The 21,670-nt window shown below is 40.7% G+C and overlaps 1 protein-coding gene across 2 annotated transcripts in view; it reads right to left on the bottom strand.

Annotated features, from left to right (window-relative positions):
* Window positions 1-2,288: 2,288 nt before the first annotated feature.
* Window positions 2,289-21,670, bottom strand: part of LOC108138245 (protein nubbin) — a 43,985-nt gene continuing 24,603 nt past the window's right edge. Inside the window, exons 3-6 of one of the 2 annotated variants that reach the window (XM_041710340.1) lie at window positions 16,941-17,498; window positions 7,635-7,679; window positions 3,331-5,087; window positions 2,289-3,004 (exon numbers count right to left, since the gene is read on the bottom strand). In XM_041710340.1, the coding sequence (XP_041566274.1) occupies window positions 3,415-5,087; window positions 7,635-7,679; window positions 16,941-17,498 (2,276 nt within the window). In that variant the 3' untranslated portion in view covers window positions 2,289-3,004; window positions 3,331-3,414. Of the gene's footprint in view, window positions 3,005-3,330; window positions 5,088-7,634; window positions 7,680-11,753; window positions 12,456-16,940; window positions 17,499-21,670 lie in introns of those variants that run through there. The other variant, XM_017260383.2, reaches the window with a different exon arrangement.

Genomic DNA, 21,670 nt, shown 5'->3' with positions numbered 1-21,670 from the left:
TCTATTATATGCAGCAATGAAATAAAATGTCTAACTAAAAGTATGTGGCAGAGGCAAGTTCCACAATGCATATTCATGGCTCCGTGCCTCGCCGGCCTCCTCCTTTTCCCACTTTCCGGGCTGGAAATGCCAACTGTGTGCTGAACTGATAAATTAAGCAATTCCAACTAAAATGCAATGCATTGTAAATTTTTCTCTTTATTTTTTTGTAGTCGCAGCTCGCGACTAGAAAGTTGGATGAAATTTATGCCTCATTCAGGTTAGTTTTGATGTCTTTGATGCGACTGCACGACAAGAAGACAGTACCGCAAGAAGGGAAGCAGGTGTTAAGCTCGCCATATCGGTGATTTAAATGGAGTAAAAGCGACCCATAGCCTTAAAGCTATAATTCCGCACCATCTTGAGTCGGTAATTAAATGTGCTTTAATTTGTATAATTCAGTTGATTTAAGCATGTAGAACTTTGGCCCCAGACTTACCAGTCTTAGGTTCCGAATGAATATTCACAATTTCGCTCAGTTTGCGGTTAGAAAGTTTCCTGGGAAATGCCGATTGGGGGTCTCGAAGTCACACTCAGTTCTAGACGCCCCCGAGGGCCAAAAAGATTTATCGCAATCCATCTACAATGTTAGCTGTACGCGCTAATAGGGTTTACGAGCTCCAATTTTCTTATATGCAAATGTACCCCTACTGCATCAGTTTCTTTTGGAAGGAAATGGCTGGGCTAAGCCGCTGAATTCCTGTGAAATAGTCGTCGCTTGCCTCGTAATTATCAGCAATTTTCCATGAATTTATTAAAATTAAGGGCAGGGCAGACAAAAGCCGGGCTTAAGTGCCCAGGGCTAACATCTCGTACACAGCCCCATCCCACCCCGTTCAAGGCCCAACACCAAAGCCCAACGCGCTACCCATTCCGTTTGATTCCATCTGACTACAAACAAACAGACCATAAATAGTATAAATTTCCACATGACACGCGATGATTATGCGCTTTCCATGCAAACAAGTGTCTGCGGAAGAGCGGCGGTACGAATTTACCAGGGAGGTCGATGGGAGGGCATCTGCATCTGCTTTCGACATCATTTGCGTATATGTCGAGCTTCTGCCCTGCTAATGAGTACAGTCGTTCCTAGTATATAAAGACCGTACTTCTAACAGATCGAACATGTACATGAAATATCCCCTTGCTGTTAAATAAATCAATTTTTCCACAATCACAAGTTTAAAAACATATATATTCTATCACAAATTTACTAGTTTTCTTTTTATATCTTGACTATTTAAAAGTCAGTAAAATCATTTCTTAATATATTTAACATTGGTTTTGGCACTTTACCATTAAATGTCCAGTAGGTTTAAAAAAAAACGTTATTTAGACCCGTATTTTTAAAGTAAGTCCTATCTTCAGGATTAGTTACATTCAAAAAGGAGTGGTAAGAAAAACGTAGGCAATAATTTAATTAGTTTTTGTTTATATTTTCATCATATTCATATTTTAAAATGGATTTTATTATTTGCAAATTTAATTTAAATTTAAACCACATGTAACTTAAATGAAATGCATTTAAATCAAACAGGAAGTATATTAATTTAATTTAAATATTTCATATAAAATGTTAAATTAAATTGTCCGATATTTATTTTTACTGATCCATTTTTTTTATCAGTGTAACCTTTTTTAGTTAGCGAATACCCCCTGTGCTTTCGCCTTGCCAACTCACAGAGATAGTAAACAATTTTTAATTGCTCAAAGCTGGAGCGACAATGACAGCAAACGTCGTTCCTCCGCCTTCACCAAATCGCAGTGGATTCATTTTGTTGTGTCGGCTTGCCATTGATAGTGTTAGTGTTAGTGTGGGTACTTGAAGTGACCCGGGTTCGCCCCCCTAAAACATTGTGGAACCTCGTTTCATGGTTTCATGTGGCTCATCTGCATGCTGATATCTTGGTCATGAGATCGAATCGGTCCAGTTGCCGTACTGCGGGTGTCTGGTTCTTATTAGCTCTGCACGCGCTTCCCTCTCGCTTGAATTCCATGAATTAATTTCCGTTTTGCATGTTGTTATTTATTAAAATTTCAGATCTCCTTTTGCTCAGACGTTTGCGATTCTTCGTGATGCCCTTTCATATGCGCCGCTGAGCTAATTTCAGAAACAAATTCCTTTCCTTGTGATTGATATCTTTAAGATATATTCTGTATGTGCACGCCAAAGCAAAATAAATGCTGAAAATTTACAAAAAGGCTGTGTTCCCAAATAAAACGTTTTCAAAATTATTTTATATGATAATAATTTTTATTTCATTGTTTTGTGTGAGTTTTGGTTCCTCTTTTTGTAGTTATACATTTAAAAATTCTAGTGTTGTTTTTCACGTTTTACAATTGTAAAAGGTTTTGTGTTCCTTTTTCATAAATTCAATTGGTTTTTACACATAAATACGATGGACTTAAGTTACAATTAATGCTTTGTTTTATTTTTGTTAGTTTACTTGCCCATAACATACACAGTATATCTAATTAATGTTTATATTGTTTTTCTTTGTGTTCTTTTTCTTTTAATTAAAATTAAAATCTTTCAAATTGATTATCACAGTATTCACGCGAAAAATAAATATGCTTAGAAAGTAATCTACTTGTTGTATATGTGGAAAGTGTTTTTAGCTTTAGGAATTATGTTGACTTTGAAAATTGTGGATAGACTGTACTTAAATATTAGTAATACACAAACGCCACATAAAACCATAAAGAAATCGAATCATTTGCTTGTGAAAGCAAACAATACCATTTCCCTATGACCTGCAAAATGTTGGTGGTTAAGTGAACATAGGTAACCAATTGTTAACCAGTCTACTTGAACAGCAATATTTTGGATTGATTGTAATAATTCAGTTACATTAAAATAAATACCATTAATAGTTAACATAAGCCAACCCCATTTTGTGTTGGAGTTGATACCTGTCCGTAGTACAGAATTATGCTAGTATTTGATGTGTTTGCGACTTTGAACCTGCAAGATAGAAAGCAAAGGACAAGATAACGTTAGTAAAAGGTTTACTTATATTTTATAAAATAATAGATTAATAAGACTAACAAAGAAAACCCCAGCTATTTAATTGTATTGCAACTAAAATAATTATGAAATATTAGCTTTAACAGTTAAGCCACATCTTGAAATTAATATAGTCATAAGAATTAAATTGGGCTTCGTTGTAAAATAAAAAAACCCTTTACGCCTACCTTTCCAATTAGCTATCCTAACTGCTTGTAAATATATATGAACAAAAAATAGTTCCTAATATAAAGTTTTAAGTATTTTTAAAGAGAAATACACACCTGCTCATAGTGTTGCTAAGCTTCCTTTGATTTCTCCGGCACATTGCACTGTCTTTGTCCCTAAAAGTGACCCCGCTAGAGCCCTTAGTGCATCATGTAGGACGACTCGTCGTCGTCGACCCCCGTGGGACTGTCCAGGGAGGGATTGATGCGCTTCTCCTTCTGCCGCCGGTTGCAGAACCACACGCGCACCACCTCCTTCTCCATGCCGAGGCGGTCGGCCAGCTGGGTGATCTCCTCGGAGGTGGGCTTCTGGTTGGCCAGGAAGGCCTTCTCCAGGGCCCCGCGGATGGTGGTCTCGATGGAGGTGCGCTTCTTGCGACGCCGTCCAATGATCTCCGGCGTGCTCACGGTGGCCTGCAGGGCTGCCGGATCGAAGACGCCTCCGGTGGCCTGGATGGTGCGGTCGGCGTCATCCAGCCACTTCTGGAGCAGCGGCTTCAGCTTGCACATGTTCTTGAAGCTCAAATTGAGGGCCTCGAACCGTGAGATGGTGGTCTGCGAGAAGTCGTTGCCATAGAGCTTGCCCATGGCCAGACCCACGTCGCCCTGGGTGAAGCCCAGCTTGATTCTCCGCTGCTTGAAGGTCTTGGCAAACTGCTCCAGTTCCTCCAGATCGGTGGTCTCCTCCGGCGAGGGTTCACCCGCCGCCCGGGCAGCCGCAGCACTGGCCACCGTCTTGGGCTGTGGGGTGGTGGTGCCCTGGCTCATCTGGGTGCCGCTGGTGGGTGTGCTGGGGGTCAGCATGCCACTCAGCTTCAGGCTGGCCGCCGAGTTGGGTGGCGTGATCTGCAGCGGGTGGTGGTGGTGGTGCTGGTGCTGATGTTGGTGGTGCAGCTGGTGGGGCGAACTGGCCGGACTGCGAATCGCAATGGGACTCCGCACCGCCGAGTGTGGCGTGGAGCTGCGCGGCTGCTGCTGCATCTTGTGGTTCAGCTGCAGTGGCTCTTCCTGCTGCCTCTGCTGCTGCTGCTGCTTCTGCAGAGCCTGCAGTTGCTGGGTGGCCTGGCTTAAGGCCTGCAGTTGGCTCTGCATTAGGAACTGAGCGGCTGCCACCTGGGCGGTCAGTGCCGGGTCGTCCTGTGCCAGTCCCAGCGAGCCACTCCTCAGCAGCTCCATGTAGCTGTTGAACTGTTGCGTCAAGGCCACCTGACGCTGCTGCAGCAACTGTTGGAACTGGGCATAGTCCTGTGGCGACAGCGAGCCACTCAGCAGAGGATTGTTCATGCCCAGGCCGGCTGCGGCAAGTTGGGCCTGCGCCTGTGCCTGGGCCTGGGCCTGTGCCTGTGGCGAGGATAAGCCCGGAATGGCCAGCAGGGGCGAGATGCCGGAGGCCATGGCGGCGGCTGCTGCAGCCGCTGCTGCCATCGAAGGGGGCGTGGTCGGTCCGCCCGAGGACGCCAGGACAGGAGAAATCATGGGCGCCACTGGCGAGGGCACCGAAATCACCGGCACCGGCGAGACTATCGCCGATTTCACCGAATTCGCTGGCGATTGGGTGCTGTGACGGCTATTATCGCTGGTTAAATTCAAGGCCCCACCATTGGCGTCCTCATAGTCCTCCTCCTGCTTGAACTGATGGTGATTCAGGTGGTTCAGGTGGTGCGGATTGTGGTGGTGGTGAGCCGGATGGGGCTGCAGCGACAGCAGCTGGCGCTTGGCCTGCTGGTGGGTCAAGGACAGAGCAGGACTCAATGGAGATCGACAGCGATCGCTTGAAGTGCCCGCACTCGAATTGTTGTCATCGCAATCGGAAGCTGTAAAATAGAGACAAATTTATGGGTTAGGCAAGTTAAATAAAGGAGTATTTTCCTTGGCAAAAAAATCTATCCAAAATACGGTTTCTAAATCACAAAAAAAAATGTGTTTAAAATAAACCCACAACTCTTTTTCAATATAGCTAAGAAAAAGGCGTAACCAACTGGTCAAATCCCATGGAAAAATGTATTTTCCCATCTACCGAAGCAATGCAAAAATGAGTCACATTGTGGGGACCTCAAGCCCCCGACCATTCGGTTACCATTCGAATGTCCTTTTGCATAAGTTTAGCATAGGTCACACGAGCGTTTTGTATAATTTTCGTTCAATTTCATAGTCCGTTGGTTTTCGGTTTCGAGTGAAAGCCTTTCACGTGACCACCCACCGCAGTGGGTTTGATTATGCGAAAATGTCTTCAGCTCTTTTCACCCCCTTCGAGCTGGGTCCATAGTTTACATAGTTCCACCTTGACATCAAATGGAATTCTCATGTTTTCTTTTCATTTTGGCTGACGCTTTTAGCTGCTTTTAAGTGGCATTTTAGCATTTCAAATGCCTGGCCAAGCGATTTGTATAAATTTGCTATTTGTATGCATTTTATTTATACAACAGGGTGGCGGGTGCTCGATAGGGTTGGGCTGAGCAGGCCAATTGATTTGCAATAATATTTAAATACAAGACGAGTTCATTTTTGAGCTAAGACTGCAAACTAGAATCGCAGACTTCCTCCCCTCATAAATGGCAATCAAAGAAGTTAAACCTAAACCCTTTGAAGTGGACCCTGGTCTGGGACCCCAAAACTCACATTCTCATACTCCCATTTCCATTCCCATTCAGATTCCCAGTCCCAATCCCATTCCCCCAACCAATTTCCACATCCTGTCCACTGCAGGCTATTTTTGCATATGTTTGCCTGGGCTACTTTATGACTTGTGCTCGCCTCCTGATGCCCCGTTTCCCGATGGTTGGATGCTACGTGAATTTGATGACTTATTCGCCCAAGTGGGCGACCCATCGACCACATGGTCATCCTTTTTACATATGCGACCGAAGCCGGGCCAGGAACGATTTTTTCTCTCCTCCTTGGACGGGCTACGTGCGTCCATTTGGTATTCAGATGATGTGCAAATTCGATTTGTATGTGTTGTGTGAATGGCTATCGACATTGGCGGAGATGTGCTGGCTTTTAAAGGGGTTTTTGGGGAATCTAAGGTAAATTCAATTGGGTTGAATTGGGTACTTATTATGTATAGAGTACATATTTTTCATACATATTTATAAGCTGATGGTAAGCTCATTTAATAGAACACATCAAAAAGGGTTAAGAAAGGAGTTAGAAAAAATTATTGTTAGACTTCAAGGAAAAAAATATATATAACTTAATATATTATGTAGTTTTTAACACATAGTCCTAAAATTCGACGACTTAGGTCGTCAATTATTTTTGTAAGTATAGAAGAAAACTAGTCACACAAGTGTTAAGTCGAATTTAAATACAGAGCCCAAGACACCAAACAAGTTGTTATATGAAAAACCCCTTCAGAACGCGCTCCTGTTCCATTTAGCACAACCAATAAAAAAAAAGCCAAATGGTCAGTTTGACTGCACATCGAGCTACCCCAAAAGCGCTCCCACATACGGCCGGCATAACGGAATAATTTTTGCATAAAATATATGTAAATATATATGTTCATGTTCGTGAAAGAAATCACAGCAACTGTGTCCAGTCCCACACACACACACACACGACCAGACAGCCTCCCGCACACATACATATTCGAATTCAAATCAAGCGAAATGCTGTCAATAATGTGGTAAAAAAAAATATATATAAAAAGGGAGTCAGAAAAGGTTGAAGTTGGTTTTTGTTCGGACCGTGACTAACGAAGTCCATGAAATTTGAAAAGTGTGAATTGCAAATTGAACGCAGCAGCCTCCTCGAGGAACGAGTTATGAATAATAATCGAAAGTTGTATGAATCTATCAAAAATTTATAATGCACCCAAAGACGGCGATCCACAATGGTATTCCTCGGAACAATTAGGGCGGGAATTGACAGACCCAATTGTCACCTCAGAAACTACTTAAGAAGCTGTTAAGTCGAAACACCCATTTAATGAGACATCAAAATCAACTTAAAGACGCCTTCCCCCTCTCACTGAAATCACAGCCGAAAGGGCTGTGACAAAAGTTTTGACAGGCCATTGTGTGTGTGGGGGACCCTCCCTATTAAAACACACACATCAACCCTAGCAATAACCCGGATATATACCCTATATACGAGGGCCTAGCGCGTGGCTGTCGCAGGCAAAGGCAAGGGTTGATATTCCCTCCGGTTTATTGTCTTTTTGTCGAACCGAAAACATGCGAGTGATTTAGTGAAACCGAGATGCCTGATGCCTGATGCCTGAAGCCGCTGCCCCAAGCAGATGTTCCAGACCAGCAATATGTATACATATATATCCATATGAAGTGGACAAATCTCGTAAATCGTTTTCGGACAACAGCTGATGCTCTAAAATGGGGAAAAGAGAAAAACACACTTACCATTCGATTGCAGTGGCGACGGCGAACGCGACAGACGACTGATATCTGGAAAAAAAGGGAAAATAAGAATTTTAGACTGGCTAAATTGAGAGCACTTAAAGCTAAGAGTAAAATAACACACGTCGCGGGCATAAAACGGAAGAGGCAAATACAAATTTTTCGAGAAGCAAACGCTCAAGTTTACGATACACAAAATCGATATCGATATACATTCAAAGCCAGGACTGACCAAATGACCAGTCCAGTCCAGACATCTATACCGTTGCCTATAAAAGGATATTTTTATGGACCTCGTCGAGGGGCAGTCGAGAGCTGAAATGGAGTTCAAGGAACACCTGGTCCGTGCACGATTTGAATTTTGGAGTTCGGAGCAGACAGCATTTGTGCTGGCTGCATTTTATGTCTGGAGAAATTGAATTTTGTTTGGTCTCGCTGGCTAATTTACGAGTGCAGTGTGGTGACCTCTCTAAAATGCATTAGAAATCGAGTGCGCTTCTTTTTGGGTTTTGTATTACGGTTGAGGTTTAGGAACGGGTTTCTATTAGCTAATTAAATTGTAGTTTGTGTTCTAATTCGTTCGATGAAAATATAAGGCATAAGACTTTATTTATTTTAAGATTAATCGGATTATTCTTAAAATTACATGTTCTTTTTTATCTCATTATTTTTGATAATTAATTCTGTTTTTTTGTTTTATAAACTTATTTGGCTTCCTTTTCCATATAAAATTGATTTCCTTAGCTATGAATACCTTCTGATACTTTCGAATATCAATTTTTTTAGCCTCAGATCTCCCATAAATTTCATGAGTACCTTTTGATTTCGCTACCTAAGATCCTTTACTCAATGAATTCGTTTATTTGGAATGGATTTCTTGCTTGGGCTTGCTTCCACAATCTTTTCTCACTTCTGGCACACTTATGTCGCCCCATTTGGCCACGCCTTTGGCCGCTAATTAAGCGGCACAACTGCTGCCAGTTGAAGTGGTGCGGCATATGTGCGGATCTAAAATATATACATCGGCTGGAGTTGGGTTAGGTAGATAAACATTTTACAAAAACCCGGCGTTAAAATGCCACATAAATTATGTAACTTGGAGGTGGGGAGCCCGGGAAATTCAACACCCTCGCGCGTGTCCAGCACGAGTGAAATGAGCAGTATTTGAATCGTTTTGAGAATTTTACAGTTTTTGGCAGAGAATTTGGCGAAAACCACAGGCCAACCCCAAAAGGCGACTGGGAAATAAATAAAATTTTTGAGAATCGCCCAGCGGGGGTGGCGGTTTCTGATGGCCGAGGGGGAAGTCGGATACATTGGGCTGTGTGGCGCACACAATTAGTCAATGACCTCGACAGTTGGCTGGCTGGGGGTGGCTGGGGGTGACTAACACAAACACACAGGCAGACCAATCCACCAACCAACCGACCATCCGACCATATATGCTATATGTTCATCACGTGCGCAGACTGAGACTGACTATCGATTGAGTCGTCGTCGTCGGCGGCGGCGGAAGCTGCGTGTCTTGAACTCTTGACCCCTCCATTTGGGCATGGGAGTGCGAGAGCTGCTGGGAACCCCCGAAAAGTAGCCGAAAAATAACATAAATAAATAAAATAAAATATAATAGAGTGAAGGGAAAGCAAACATGATGTGCGTGCTCCTTCGGCCTTTGTCTCTGCCTGTATATTCGTAGCAAAACAAAACTAGCAAAATCGCCAAAAGAGAGAGAAAGCTTCAAATGCGGCGAAATGAAAGCTTGATTAAGGATTTCGAGAGAGTACGAAAACAATTAAGGAGAGTATTATTTTAGGCTCAGGAGCTGAGAGAAAGTACAGTGATAAAGGATGTCTTCAGAATCGTTATCTTAAAGATACCTCAACAATTGCTATGAACATTTGTCATTTATCTTGCAGGGTCATTCTGCTTTATAACTAACAAATAAAGAATGTGCATACCCAATGCTAGCAATTGTAGGCTTAGAGTACTAAGACAATTGCTAATTAAATATTCAACTAGCAGTATTAATCCTTTACTAAACAACTCAACTTGTCTTTAGGTCTTAACTTGTTTTTGAACCACTTTTTAAGCCTTGTTGACTTTTCGATTATCACTGCAGGCTGATTACCAAACAATATTGTCTCCATTTTCTATCGATTTCCGCTTTGCAATTGTAAATCTTAATCGACTATTCATTTATTTCCTTTTGGTTCCAAGAAATACCCATAAAAAGTTGAGCCAACGGACACACGCCCTCTTTCTTGATCGGTTTTTATAGCGGCGATAGGTGATAAGACCATATAGTGGAATAAAAAACCATGAGCTCATGGACAGTGACTAAAAATAATGTTATTATTCAAGTTGGACATTGTCGTCAATTGCCGCGACTGTAATCGGCCAAATATATTAATTTAAAACTGATTGGCGAACGAGTATTTTCCATGAGCTTCGCTTCGATTAATTTATTAAAATCATCAATATATGACGAAACTTGTTTACTCTTACAGGTTCTTGGAATCTTTTAGTATTGTGCAGGTGTTTGGGTGATAAGCGGCCGCGATAAGCAAATCGAATTGTACAAGGTAAACTCTTATATGAATACCATGAGACATATATTAGCTATCGTTAGTTCTTAGATTAGAGGAGCCATTTGCGACACGTGCTCGAAACGAGGCACATAAGTACTCCCGCACGTAGAAGTGCTGATTTGTATATATAAAGTAAAAAGTCCCCATTGTTATCCTCTAACGTCTATCTCATTTGAATGTCCCATTGTCACCTGCTTATCTGGCAACCCGTTTAGGCCAGTTAACTATCAAATTACTCACTTTCCATTCGTCAAATTTTACATATTCAATCATAGCCCATTCCAAAGTAACCGTCTTAAGTCCGTACCACTTGGTACACCTCAAGTATGGCTCATCGGAATTATTACGCATATTCCATATCCCACACTCAATGATTTTTTACAGTATTTGTCATCGAAATGCGCTTTTTTATTGGCCCGCATTTGCTGCGCTTCGAAGACGATAATTGATAAGGTAACAAATTAAAAGTATTGTTTACAACGGCCAAGCGGTTCCATTGAGTGCCCATCGCCACCAGTCGCAGTACCCCTTACCGTACCTATTTACATGGTCACATTTGTGGGCTAGTTGTGCAAGAAATGCGTCTTTAATAAATATTTTTTATGGTCCGGCATTTGTAATACTCATATGTTAGTTTATAGTTCCCGCCCGGCACCGCATGGGTTTTGAGACCCGACTTTAAGTGGGTCGGTGGGAGTTAATATTTATGGCAGAGACACCTGTGCCGGTGTTTATTTTCAATAAGCAGATTGCAGGTTTCTTTGTTCTAGGTGTTGGGCATTGAGTCTTGGGCTTTTAGTTTGTTCAGAGCACCTGACACAGTGATGGTAATTTTCACGAGGTCTGGCTTAGTAAAAAAATTGAAATTCGGCACAAGCGGTTGGGGAAATCGGAATTTGGTGGATATTAGTGGGTGTTTCATTGGAACATTTTTATAAGTTCCCATTAGAAAAGTTCTTATTGGGGATATTTTAGATTTATCGAAATAAAAACTTCCAAAAACTAATAATTTGACTACACTTGTTTTAGATATAATGCATTGCTGAAGCTTTATAAATAGTAATTGGTGAAAAATATATATACATTTTGATGATTCAAGGATCTTAAGATTTAAAGCTTATTCACACCAATTTGATAACTATATATTTAGAATGAAAAGGTATACAAAAGAATTGAAAGTTCAAAAATAAATAGGACTGCAAAACATAATCTTAGTCCTTTTGCTTAAAGATTGTTTATTAAACATTAAAAGAAGCTTTTTAGCGAGAAACTATTTTGTTTTAGCGCAAATATAAAAAGAATGTGCGAATAAAAGAAACAATAATTTTAAAATCTGTAAGAAAGCGTACCGAAAAATATTATTTACCGAAAACAAAAGTTTACATAAGCTTACTCAAAAAACTCAAATAAATACGAAATATATAGGCGCCATTGACGGTTGTTTACATATTTTAAAATGCTTAATAGTACAAGTTTAAGGCCCGTTTGTGATGTTTTGCGGTGTCAACAATTAATTAACTTAACATTAACTTACATCGATTCTGCATAATGTGAACGGCGGCCTCGCGGGCGCTGGTCGGTGTGGATTTGAGCAAATCGCGCTTCAAGGAATTGCTATTATCCTCGGGACTTGCGGTGTGCCAACGTAGCTCCGACATAACCATTTTCACAACTCAATAGTGCAATGCAAATGTTTATATGCGATATGTTCAATGTTTTAAGCACTGTATATTCACTTAAGCACTGGGTTCTGTTCTGTTCTGATTGTTTCTTATTTGGTGTTTGGTATCTGTTATTTATATATTTTGTGTGTTTGTTTGGAAGCGCCGCTTTCGTGTGGACGCGTTCGTGTCTCGTGTGAAACTGACAACAGAGAAGCGGACGCAGCGGTCAGGACACCTCTGCCAACTAACGGATAATCGTTCTAGGCCTGAATGTTTGGGATTGTATGATGATGATAGTGTCTGCTCTCTCTTTCTCGCTCGCTGGCCGCTCTCTCTCTCTCTCGCTCTCTCTCTCCCTTTCCCTTTGCCGGCGTTTGGGATTTTGAGTTCAAAACTGGTGTGTTTGTTGCACCCCTAAAAAAGCGTTAAGGGTTGATTTGGCCTTTTTTTTAACACACACACAGACACGAATGGGGGTAAAAAACCGACTGGGGAAATGGTGGCGTATACTTGATAAAAAACGCGATTCAGACGCTCTTGCGATGCGCTCCACACGTTTAACTGGTTCCACTTTTGCGCGTCGACTGCAGTCTAGTTGGAACTTGAGACAAAAGGCAGAATCGAAGGCAGAAGAGCGAGAGAGCGTCGTGGAGCTTTGGGGCACGCTCTCTTTCTCCCTCTCTAGCGTTAGAAATGCGTTCCACACACCCACAGTCCAATTGGAGTAGAAAGGAGAAGTTCTTACGCTCTCTCGCTCTCGTTTTGAGTGATTTGGCAGAGTGTGCGAGTGAATTGTAAACTAACACACACATTTTATGCGCTTTAAAATGTAGTGTGCGAGTGTATGAGTCGGGGGCTCCATCGTTTGTGGTTCGTTCACTTTGCTCGTGGGCTCCATTGTTGTGTGCCTGTGTGTGTGAGATGCGTGCGCTTGTTTGGGGTGTGGCTTAAAATTTAAATTCGGCTTTCAAATGGCAATGGATTTTTTATACGGCCGCGCTCTTTGGGGCTGTATGTGTGTATGCATATTATTTTATGATTGGCGAGTCAAAAATGCTGTGTGTGTGGCTGGTCTATGTAAAAATATTTTAAAGCTGCGTCGACGTCGACTGCAGCAGAGCCCCCTCCCTCCATTCTCTAAAACCTCATTTTATATTTTCAGCATTGTCGTCTTCTGATTTCGCTCTTTGTTCTGGCTCCCGTTTCCTCTCAGCCTTTGCAATTTTATTTGCCATTCATGTATGCACACATGTGCGGAGTGCGCCCCTACCCAAAAAAAAAACAACACACCCACCCAATTCTCCTCCAAAAATCGGCTTCTCCTTTTTTGAGCTTTCCCACCCACTTGGCAGTATTTTCTTTCGTTTTGCTTTTGTTCCTCGGTCCTCGTAGATTTTTTTTCTTTTATGATTTGTTTTGGTTCTCTGCTTATTTTTACTTCGATAAGAACAGACATTTATGGTGACAAATATTGGCAGCATTGGAAAAAATTCAAACAATGTTAAACTATAAAATCTTTGCCTCTATCGACCTGTTTTAAAATAAACATTTTTAGTAAATACATAAATTAAATATCATTGTTTTTAAAATACAAGAATTTATTCATTGAATAAACCCACCCCAACTAAAACAAGTTAATACAAATTCATTAAACAAAAAAAATACATATCTAAATGTTAAAGTAAATAAATATTAAGAAATAAGTAATGCCTTGTACTTTTTAAACAAAAACTTCAATGCCTTTCAAAAACTCCTGTGGCCAACAAAATCCTGTACAGAGTTCAACTTCCATGAATATTTTTATGCATACTGAAAAACCAATGTTTTTTATATTCTCAGGAACTGGAAGACAAACAAATTATAATGAAAAAGTCAAATTTCCAAGGCGAGAGAACCATATAAAAAACTAGCCCGACTACCTGACCGACCACTGCACAATGTACACATTTATTTTTTATACGCACATCCCTTTGTTATAGAAAAAAATCATAAAAAATTGTTACAAAGTCATAAAAAGTTAAAAATTACAAACAGGTAAGAAGCGAATATGAGCTGGAGAGGGAGGACAGCCCTGAGGAATCAGTAACTGGGTCCTGACAAGCGTTAAACGTTTCCATCAATGATAGACACCCAGGTTCTGTTCAGTTTTCCTTTAGTCTGGAGCATTTCGCGCTCCTAGCCATCTTTTTTACGACGCGTTTCGGCTCTGTAAAATGGCTCGATTTCCACGTAAATCATAAAATATTCGATACGTTTGTTAACACAGTGTACCGAGTCGTTCAAGTCAGTCAGAAAGTCGATTTTTGATCAGCATCCTGGGTCTACATGTTAATTAGCCCATAAGGCATTGGTCCACTTCGACTACTGGTCATCCGCTCTCTCACGTGCGCAAAGAGCTGTTAAAAAGAAGGATTTTTGGGAAGTTCTTTGTGCTGTTTGTGGTATATTAGGCGGAACACAAACTGGGAAACATTTACATAATCAAAAAGCAAAGTTTTTTTATTATTTTCGTGATTTATATTTTTGTTGTAATAAATAAATTTATTTCCCTCCAGTGTTGCAATTAAAGCACATTTGCGCTGAATATTACTATTTTCTCGAACTATGTACGTATTTATTGAGATATATATAGTAATATATTAATTTAAGTATTCCAAATTTCAGTTAATTTCATATTAAATTCCATCCTGTTCCATTAATAAGCATTTTTTTTCACATATTTTTAAATAAATATATCATAGTTGTTATTCTTAAAACAAATATTGAAATTTCAATAAGCCAGTGCAGGGTATCAAATAGTCATTTCAGTTCAGAATATTTCGCTGATGTTGACTTGCTGACCGTTTGACTTTTTTATTTGCGTGAACTCGAACTGCGTCTATATGGCCTACTGTGCGTGTCCATAAAAAATATCAAAACTATTTGTCGGCTCGCCCGCTATCCCCCTCTCTTTTCGGCATTCCCTTCCCCTTTCGCACTCACCTCACAATGCGATGCGTCCTTGCGGACCATCGTAAAAGAAAATTCGTTGCCGAGAATTACTTAAGTCAATTTAGGCAAAGTTCATAAAAAAGGCAAAAAGTCCAGAAGAGTTGAACCTGGCAGTTGGGGCAGCCGGAAAATATTAAAAAGAAAAAGGAAAGGGAATTTTCCGTAACCGTTTGGAGGGTACTTGGTAAATTGTTCGAGAAAATAATGAAAAGTGAAATGTCTAATGAAGTCGTAAAGTGTTTTGGACCAACAAACATGTTGGCATGTGTTTGTGTCTTCGTGAATCTTCCTTTTTGGGGCTTGTTCTTGTGGGTTTTTGATTTTAAATTTAAGTGCATTAAATAATAGGAAAAGGAAACTGAATTTGGAGTAAACAAAAAGTAATTGTTTTTGGACCAAGACATTTTATGGGATTAGTTTATGTGCAGAACCCACAAGATGAAGTTGAAATTTCTTTCCGAAATATATTTTAACACAAAAAAATGTAAGTCAATATAAGTAAAATGTGTTTACAAGTTACTTTTCTATGGAGTCATTATAATTATCCTCTTTAACTTAAATTATTTCTCATATTTTTATAAAAGTTTTTGCATTTATTTTTGAAAGTCATCCGCCCCTCAGCATTATACGTTTTACACCCTTTTCAGAAACTATAGAGTGGATCAGAAAACTCACCCTCAGTTCTTCGAGAGTGTGTGTGTTAATTAAATTTGTCCCTCATTATTATCAGCAGCTTAGCATCTACTAAAATCCGCTCACAATTTTGCTTGAAATTATAGGAAATTTGAACTCAAAAAACTTGGGGATGGTCCAAAGAGTCCAAAGAGGGTAGCTCTTCTGAAAATTAGGAGGAAAATGGAAAAGCTGCAGCAGCCAGGCCTTGGACAATTTATTCATGATCCTTGGCATCGCATTCCCCTATGGTTTTTTACATATCTCCGATGGCAACATCAATTCAGACTTTTCCATTGTTTTGGGTAACATGATGAAGCACCGAATCATCGATGTCGAGGATGACATTCAATGACATTCTTGGATTCTTATTTATGTTCTTACAGAAATCTCGGTCTGTTTTTTTTGGATAGAAAAGAACAGAAATCAATTGCGTTGTCTCTGCCTACCTCGGAATATTTCTTAAAAAACAAACGATAGAGCGAGGCTAAACAATTGAATGGCAAAGAACACGCTACGGTATTTTGCTGGCATTTGACACCCCAAAGTAAGGACAAGCATTGGCAGGACCCTCAGGTAGTGAGCGCCGAGGTCTGAGATATGCATATCCGAGGCGTTTACCTACCCCCAGCAGCAGCAGTTTTTTTTCCGCTTTTTTATGCAATTTTTAGCATGAAAATTTGAGTTTCCTTCTTTTGGTTCAGGGGTAGTTAGGGAACTTTCTCTGCGTTTCATTTTTTTTGGGAGTTTTATAGCGAGTTTCCTTAATTGCGTTCTTTCTTTTCCTTACTATTTCGAGTGTACCGAGATCTCAGATTGTGGTTGCTAACGGTTTTTGATTTATTTTGCGCCTTTTCCTCAAAAAACATAAATCAAGGTACTCTCTCGAGCATTTTTGGTCGAGCCTTATTTTGCGGAAGTTCCCACGAGTTTTAAGATAAAAAACGGAAATCTTTTTGCATTTCTTGAGCTGTCAGTCGGACAGAGGACAGTTGGTAAATTAGGTATTTGCTTAAGGTTATTGAAAGGTAGAAAAGGGAGGGCTATAAAATATTCAAAGATAAATGTTTTTAATGCGGGGTCCAAGATCCTTTGATTGGGAATTGAATAATTGATTGTTCCAAAAATGTTTCAGGAAAAACAGATTTCAAAAGATTTGTGAAAGTTAGATAGTTTCAATGCATTGTATTTCATTATATAATAAACATAACTTGAAAAGTTACTATGTATTTCATAGAGGAGATGTTTTGGGCAATGATAATACAACAATATTTAATGCTAATGTTAAATTAGTTAAATAAAAAGCTCAGCAAAATCTGGTATTTCATTTGCCTCCGCCTCGTGAAAGTCCTTTTAACTTGAATTTCCATCGTATCAGTTCTTTCTCTACTCACCACTTGGGTTCTGCAATTTCAGGCAATGCTCTAAATATCGCACATCCTTGCTGGCATTGTTCAAGTGGCCATAGAGAGCAACTGCTGCTCCGGTCAGTCCTAGGTCCTCTACCTCTGCCTCTGTCTCCCCCTCCTCCTCCTCATCCGCACCCTGCTCCTGCTCCTGCTCCTGCTCCTGCTCTTGCTCCTCCACTTTCAACTGCAGAGGCGACGAAGCATTGTTGTTGGCAATCTGAGCTGGATGCAGCCGTTCGGCTCCTTTATCCTTTGGCTGCTCAACATATTCATCACACGATTGCAACTTCAATTCGAGCGTTGGCTTCTTGTCCCGTGTCGCCTCGTCCTTTTCCGCCTGGGGGGAGGGGGTGGGGCAGGACACCAGGGTGGAGGAGGCGGGGGACGACGAGACGAAGGAGCTGCTCTGATTTGCGCTGACATCGCGCATATTTGTGTCAACAGCAGTCAAAGTTACATCTTTGTTATCCTCGTGGCTCGTTAGGACGGCTTCATTCGCAGCCCCGGCATGCTGTTGGCTTGGCTCGAATTTAAAGTTGCCAACTGCAAAGGAGGACATTTGAGGCTGGTTACTTTATCGCTAAGAAAAAAATGATTCTTAAGGATTTAACTTTGCTAAGCTAGCTGTGTAAGTCAGAAAGCACAACTGCTGAAAGTATTACATTTTTTGGGTCAATCTATGCCGTGTATGTAAAATCCATTTTTAAATTTACCGAATCGACTTTGATGAATGAGATAAGATACGATTACAGAAATATAATGGAATAGTGGTATAGAAGACGAGTTAAAATTTGTTATATTTTAATGTTTATTTTTAGTATTTTTCTTACTATCACTCTTTTAAAAACTGTTGAGGCTTAATACGCACAGATAACAGTTTTTAAAATTCAAACCCCATCTTAGATCATCACCAAATCATGGCAAACACCATTTTGTAGGCTTATATATTCAAATCGCAGCCAGAGAACCAATCACAGGCACAAATCGCTATCTCTTAAAGGGTTGACTTCGGCATTTACATAAGCCTCTCGTTGTGGAATCACTGCAACCCTTTTTTATGATTCACCCCGTGTCCCATTTAAATAAGCTTCCCTCTGGTGTGCCATAAAAAAGGGGTTGATTTACATAAAAAACGGTAGGACTGAGTCGTGCCTTCATTTTAATATTTTCCCTTGGGGTTGACGGCCCAATACGCACACTCCAGGAAATATGCTGATAGCGTCATATTTTCCCCGCTTTCGATGTGGAGAGGGGCAGGGGAGGTTAGCCGGAGGGGGGGCTCTTAAAAAAGCAACCAACCGGGCACATTTCATTGGCTGAAGAGCCTGCACTCGGCATGAGGCCCAAAAAAGAACGGGGAAAAATGAAAAATATTTTCATGGCAAGGCGTTGAAATGTCTCTGGGTAACTGATGCTTGAAATAGCGGCAGGACATCGCCATCATGTGTTCATTGAATCCTGTTCCTGTTGCTGGGTAAATTCAATGTTCAGGAATGCCACTAAAAAATGAGTCACATGGATGGGTTTTGAAGTGTGAAAGTTCTTGGAAGGGGGAGGAAATTAAAAGGGGAAAGCCTGAAATCTACAGGAATGTGTGATATTGTACATAAGGGAAGATAAAGTTACGAAGTAAGATTTAGATGAATCTTAAGATCGTTGAAGGCTTTAAATATTCCTTTAAAAAGTTTTTGCTTTTGAAATGTCTTTGCAGTGGAAATGTTCATTATTTTACGTTTTAGTCATTAAGGTACTAATCTTTAAATCTACAAATTAGCTGTCTTTTTTAGCTAGGCATACCACAAAGATAATCCTTCAGTTACCAACAATGTCACCTTTGTTATACCGCTTTCTTTTTGCGTTTCCAAGAATTCATAGTTTTTTATCGCAAAGTATTTAGGATCTGCGATTTTTCAGGATTTCAATTTCTCGCTTCAGCAAACAAATCTCTGCCTGTTGCGCAACCTGAATATCTTAGAAAAAGTAAACTTCTGAGGGTAGGCCGACAGGGATATAATAAGGATAACTGCAACTACAAACGAATTGCAGCGTTAAACCAAAAGACAACAAAGACGCAGAAATTATTAGATTTTTTACCGTTTGACAGGGCATTTCAATTGCACAATTACGAGGAAGTGGCAGCACCAAGAAAGGGATCCTCCTACGGTCATAAATATGTGTCAGCCAGGGTTTTTAATTAAGGAGCTATCAGAGGAGAGACCTGCCCGAGATCGATGTGCGTCCATCTCTCTTCCTCCCCCGAAAGCCAGGTGTATGCGGAATCAAAGGAGGTGTTGCTGGGGTCCATGTTCAGAAGGATTCTATACCGCAATACAGGAGCAGTCGAACCATCGTGGGAACTGCACATTGCGCAAAGGACAATACCTCGACCTCACATAACCAAGTGCAATTTGGCTTTTGTCCCATGGCAACTGCACCGCACCCGCTGCGTATCTCGGCACACAAAGTGTAACTGTAACACTGGCCAAGGAAACGCTGAAGAAGAACCCGGTGCTAGACAATAGCGAATCTGGAAAATCGGGGAATGATGATCACCGACCAGACCATTGTGATCACTTGGCTACGCACCAAAAATAAGCGAAACAAAACGGCAGTGGCAGTACAATGAACGAAGTGATTATTGTTGCGACTTTTGCTCTTTTGTGTATGCGAAACGTGAATTTATTGCTTCTTCGTTTGCGACCTTTTATACAGTATCTTAAGGTATTCTAATTTTTTTTAAGATATTTGAAACAGCGCAGTTGGAAACAAGAGTAACATTGTAGCCCATTGTAAATTGTAATTATAAGTTTTATGTTTTACTTGAAAACTAACTCAAAACATTCAAAAACCGAGTAGTTCCTTCTTTCAACTTAATTCACAGATCAAAGCAAGCGACTGTGCAATGTGTCTTTTGCTCTTAGAGTTTCACAAGATTTCTTTAATCAAATTCAGTTCTCAGCGTGATTTTTGGCAGCCAGCTTATAGCTATCGTTTATAAGCAATTGCAATTTAAATCTGAGAAAGTAGTGATTGCACCAAAATGAACCCAATTGAAATGAGCCTTGGCGAAATAATCAAGTTGAACCGAAGACTGAAAAAAGGTCAAGGAGCTCCTGGACGAGCTCGTCTCCCTGGCGGACAAGGAGTAGCTACTGGATCTTTCAGAAATCCAGGTTCAGGAAGTGGATTCAAGTCGCGCAGGGAAACTGGACGCATTCATAAGTCCAAGTACGCTTGGGCCAAAACTAGAGGCTTTCAGAAGTCCAAGTCCAAGTCCAATGGAGAAAACGGGCCCGCTCGTGTCATGGTTTCCAATTTGGACTATGGCGTTTCCGACACGGATATTAAAGAACTGTTCAAGGCCAGTGGGATGATGCGAAAAGCAAATGTGCATTTCGATAGCTTTGGCTTCTCACTGGGCACCGCCGATGTGATATTCAAGTATCGCGATGACGCCATAAGGGCCATCAGGAAGTTTCAAGGCATGCCATTGGACGGACGACCCATGAAATTACATCTGCTTATGGACGCAAACGATGTCGAGCACAATTCCTTCAAACCTCATCCTTTCAAGCCTCGTCCTTTCAAGTCTCGTCCTTTCAAGAGTGGTGCTATCAAGCCCCGAAGCCAAGATGACAGTTCTTCAAGTTATAGCAGCTTTAGACTGGACCGAGACCCATACAGGGTCCGCATGGGACAACAAAAATATAAATATATATAATAACAGAAAAATAAAAGGAGTCGGGAACTTCTGGTATCAAGAACATGTAGTCATTAATACAAACAGAAATATTTTTTTTAAGTTTTCCATAAATATTAATACATAATCAGAAGAGAACGCCACTCTCGAGATTTACGACTAACGAGATTATCTCTACTCAACAGAATTTCCAAGAAACCAAACTTGCTTTCAAGATAGCTTTCGGATGTTATAGATTTTAGGAAAAGACCTGATTTCTTTAACAAATTTGTATTTAGTTGTCGGCTTAGAATTTGGAACACTAAACAGTAAACGTATTTTAATGATGTTTTTTTATGTTTGCTTTGTCATATGATTTGTATTTCTTATTTCTTTTTTGATCCCGCCCAATTCGTGTATTAATACACTGGCAGCAATTCTTCGGAGCTTGGCGCTCATTTAAATAACGGTGCGCTCTGTTTAATGCGCTTATAGCACGCAACGTGGCTTTTTTTTTGCATACACTGAGCACAATTAGCGCTTTTAATGTGCAGTGCGTTCGTCCCTCCGTCCCCACACCCGCCCCCCCGTCCATTCGCTTGACGCCCCCGCTTCTTACACGCCTTTATACACTTCGGTGCTTGTTTGCATAAATTTCGTGCCAGGCACCTGCGCCCCTCTCTTGCCGTCTCTTTCCCTACCACACTTTGCATGTGCAGCCGCTCGAGACGCCCGCCTTGCCTCTCTTTCCCCCCAAACGGTCTTCTGCGTTTTTGCGTTTTGTAATTGCAGTTATTTGGCCCAAGTCGCGCATTATAAAAGCAAACATCAGCGGGCCGCAAAAAAATGATTTTAAGTTGCGTAAACTCATATTAAATACAGAAATTTAATTCAATTTTTATTTCGATTGCATTTAAATTTGCTGTGGCAGCTCTGCAAATTAAGTGAAAATGTGTTGCAAGTTCATAATTATAGAGGATTTATCAAATGCTGTCTGTGCAAATTATAGGCTAAGGTTGATATGTTTGATAATGTG

This window comes from Drosophila elegans, unplaced genomic scaffold (genome assembly GCF_018152505.1).
Source record: "Drosophila elegans isolate 14027-0461.03 unplaced genomic scaffold, ASM1815250v1 contig_814, whole genome shotgun sequence".
Classification (NCBI taxonomy): Eukaryota; Metazoa; Arthropoda; class Insecta; order Diptera; family Drosophilidae; genus Drosophila; species Drosophila elegans.
This window is presented reverse-complemented; position numbering and strand designations above follow the sequence as displayed.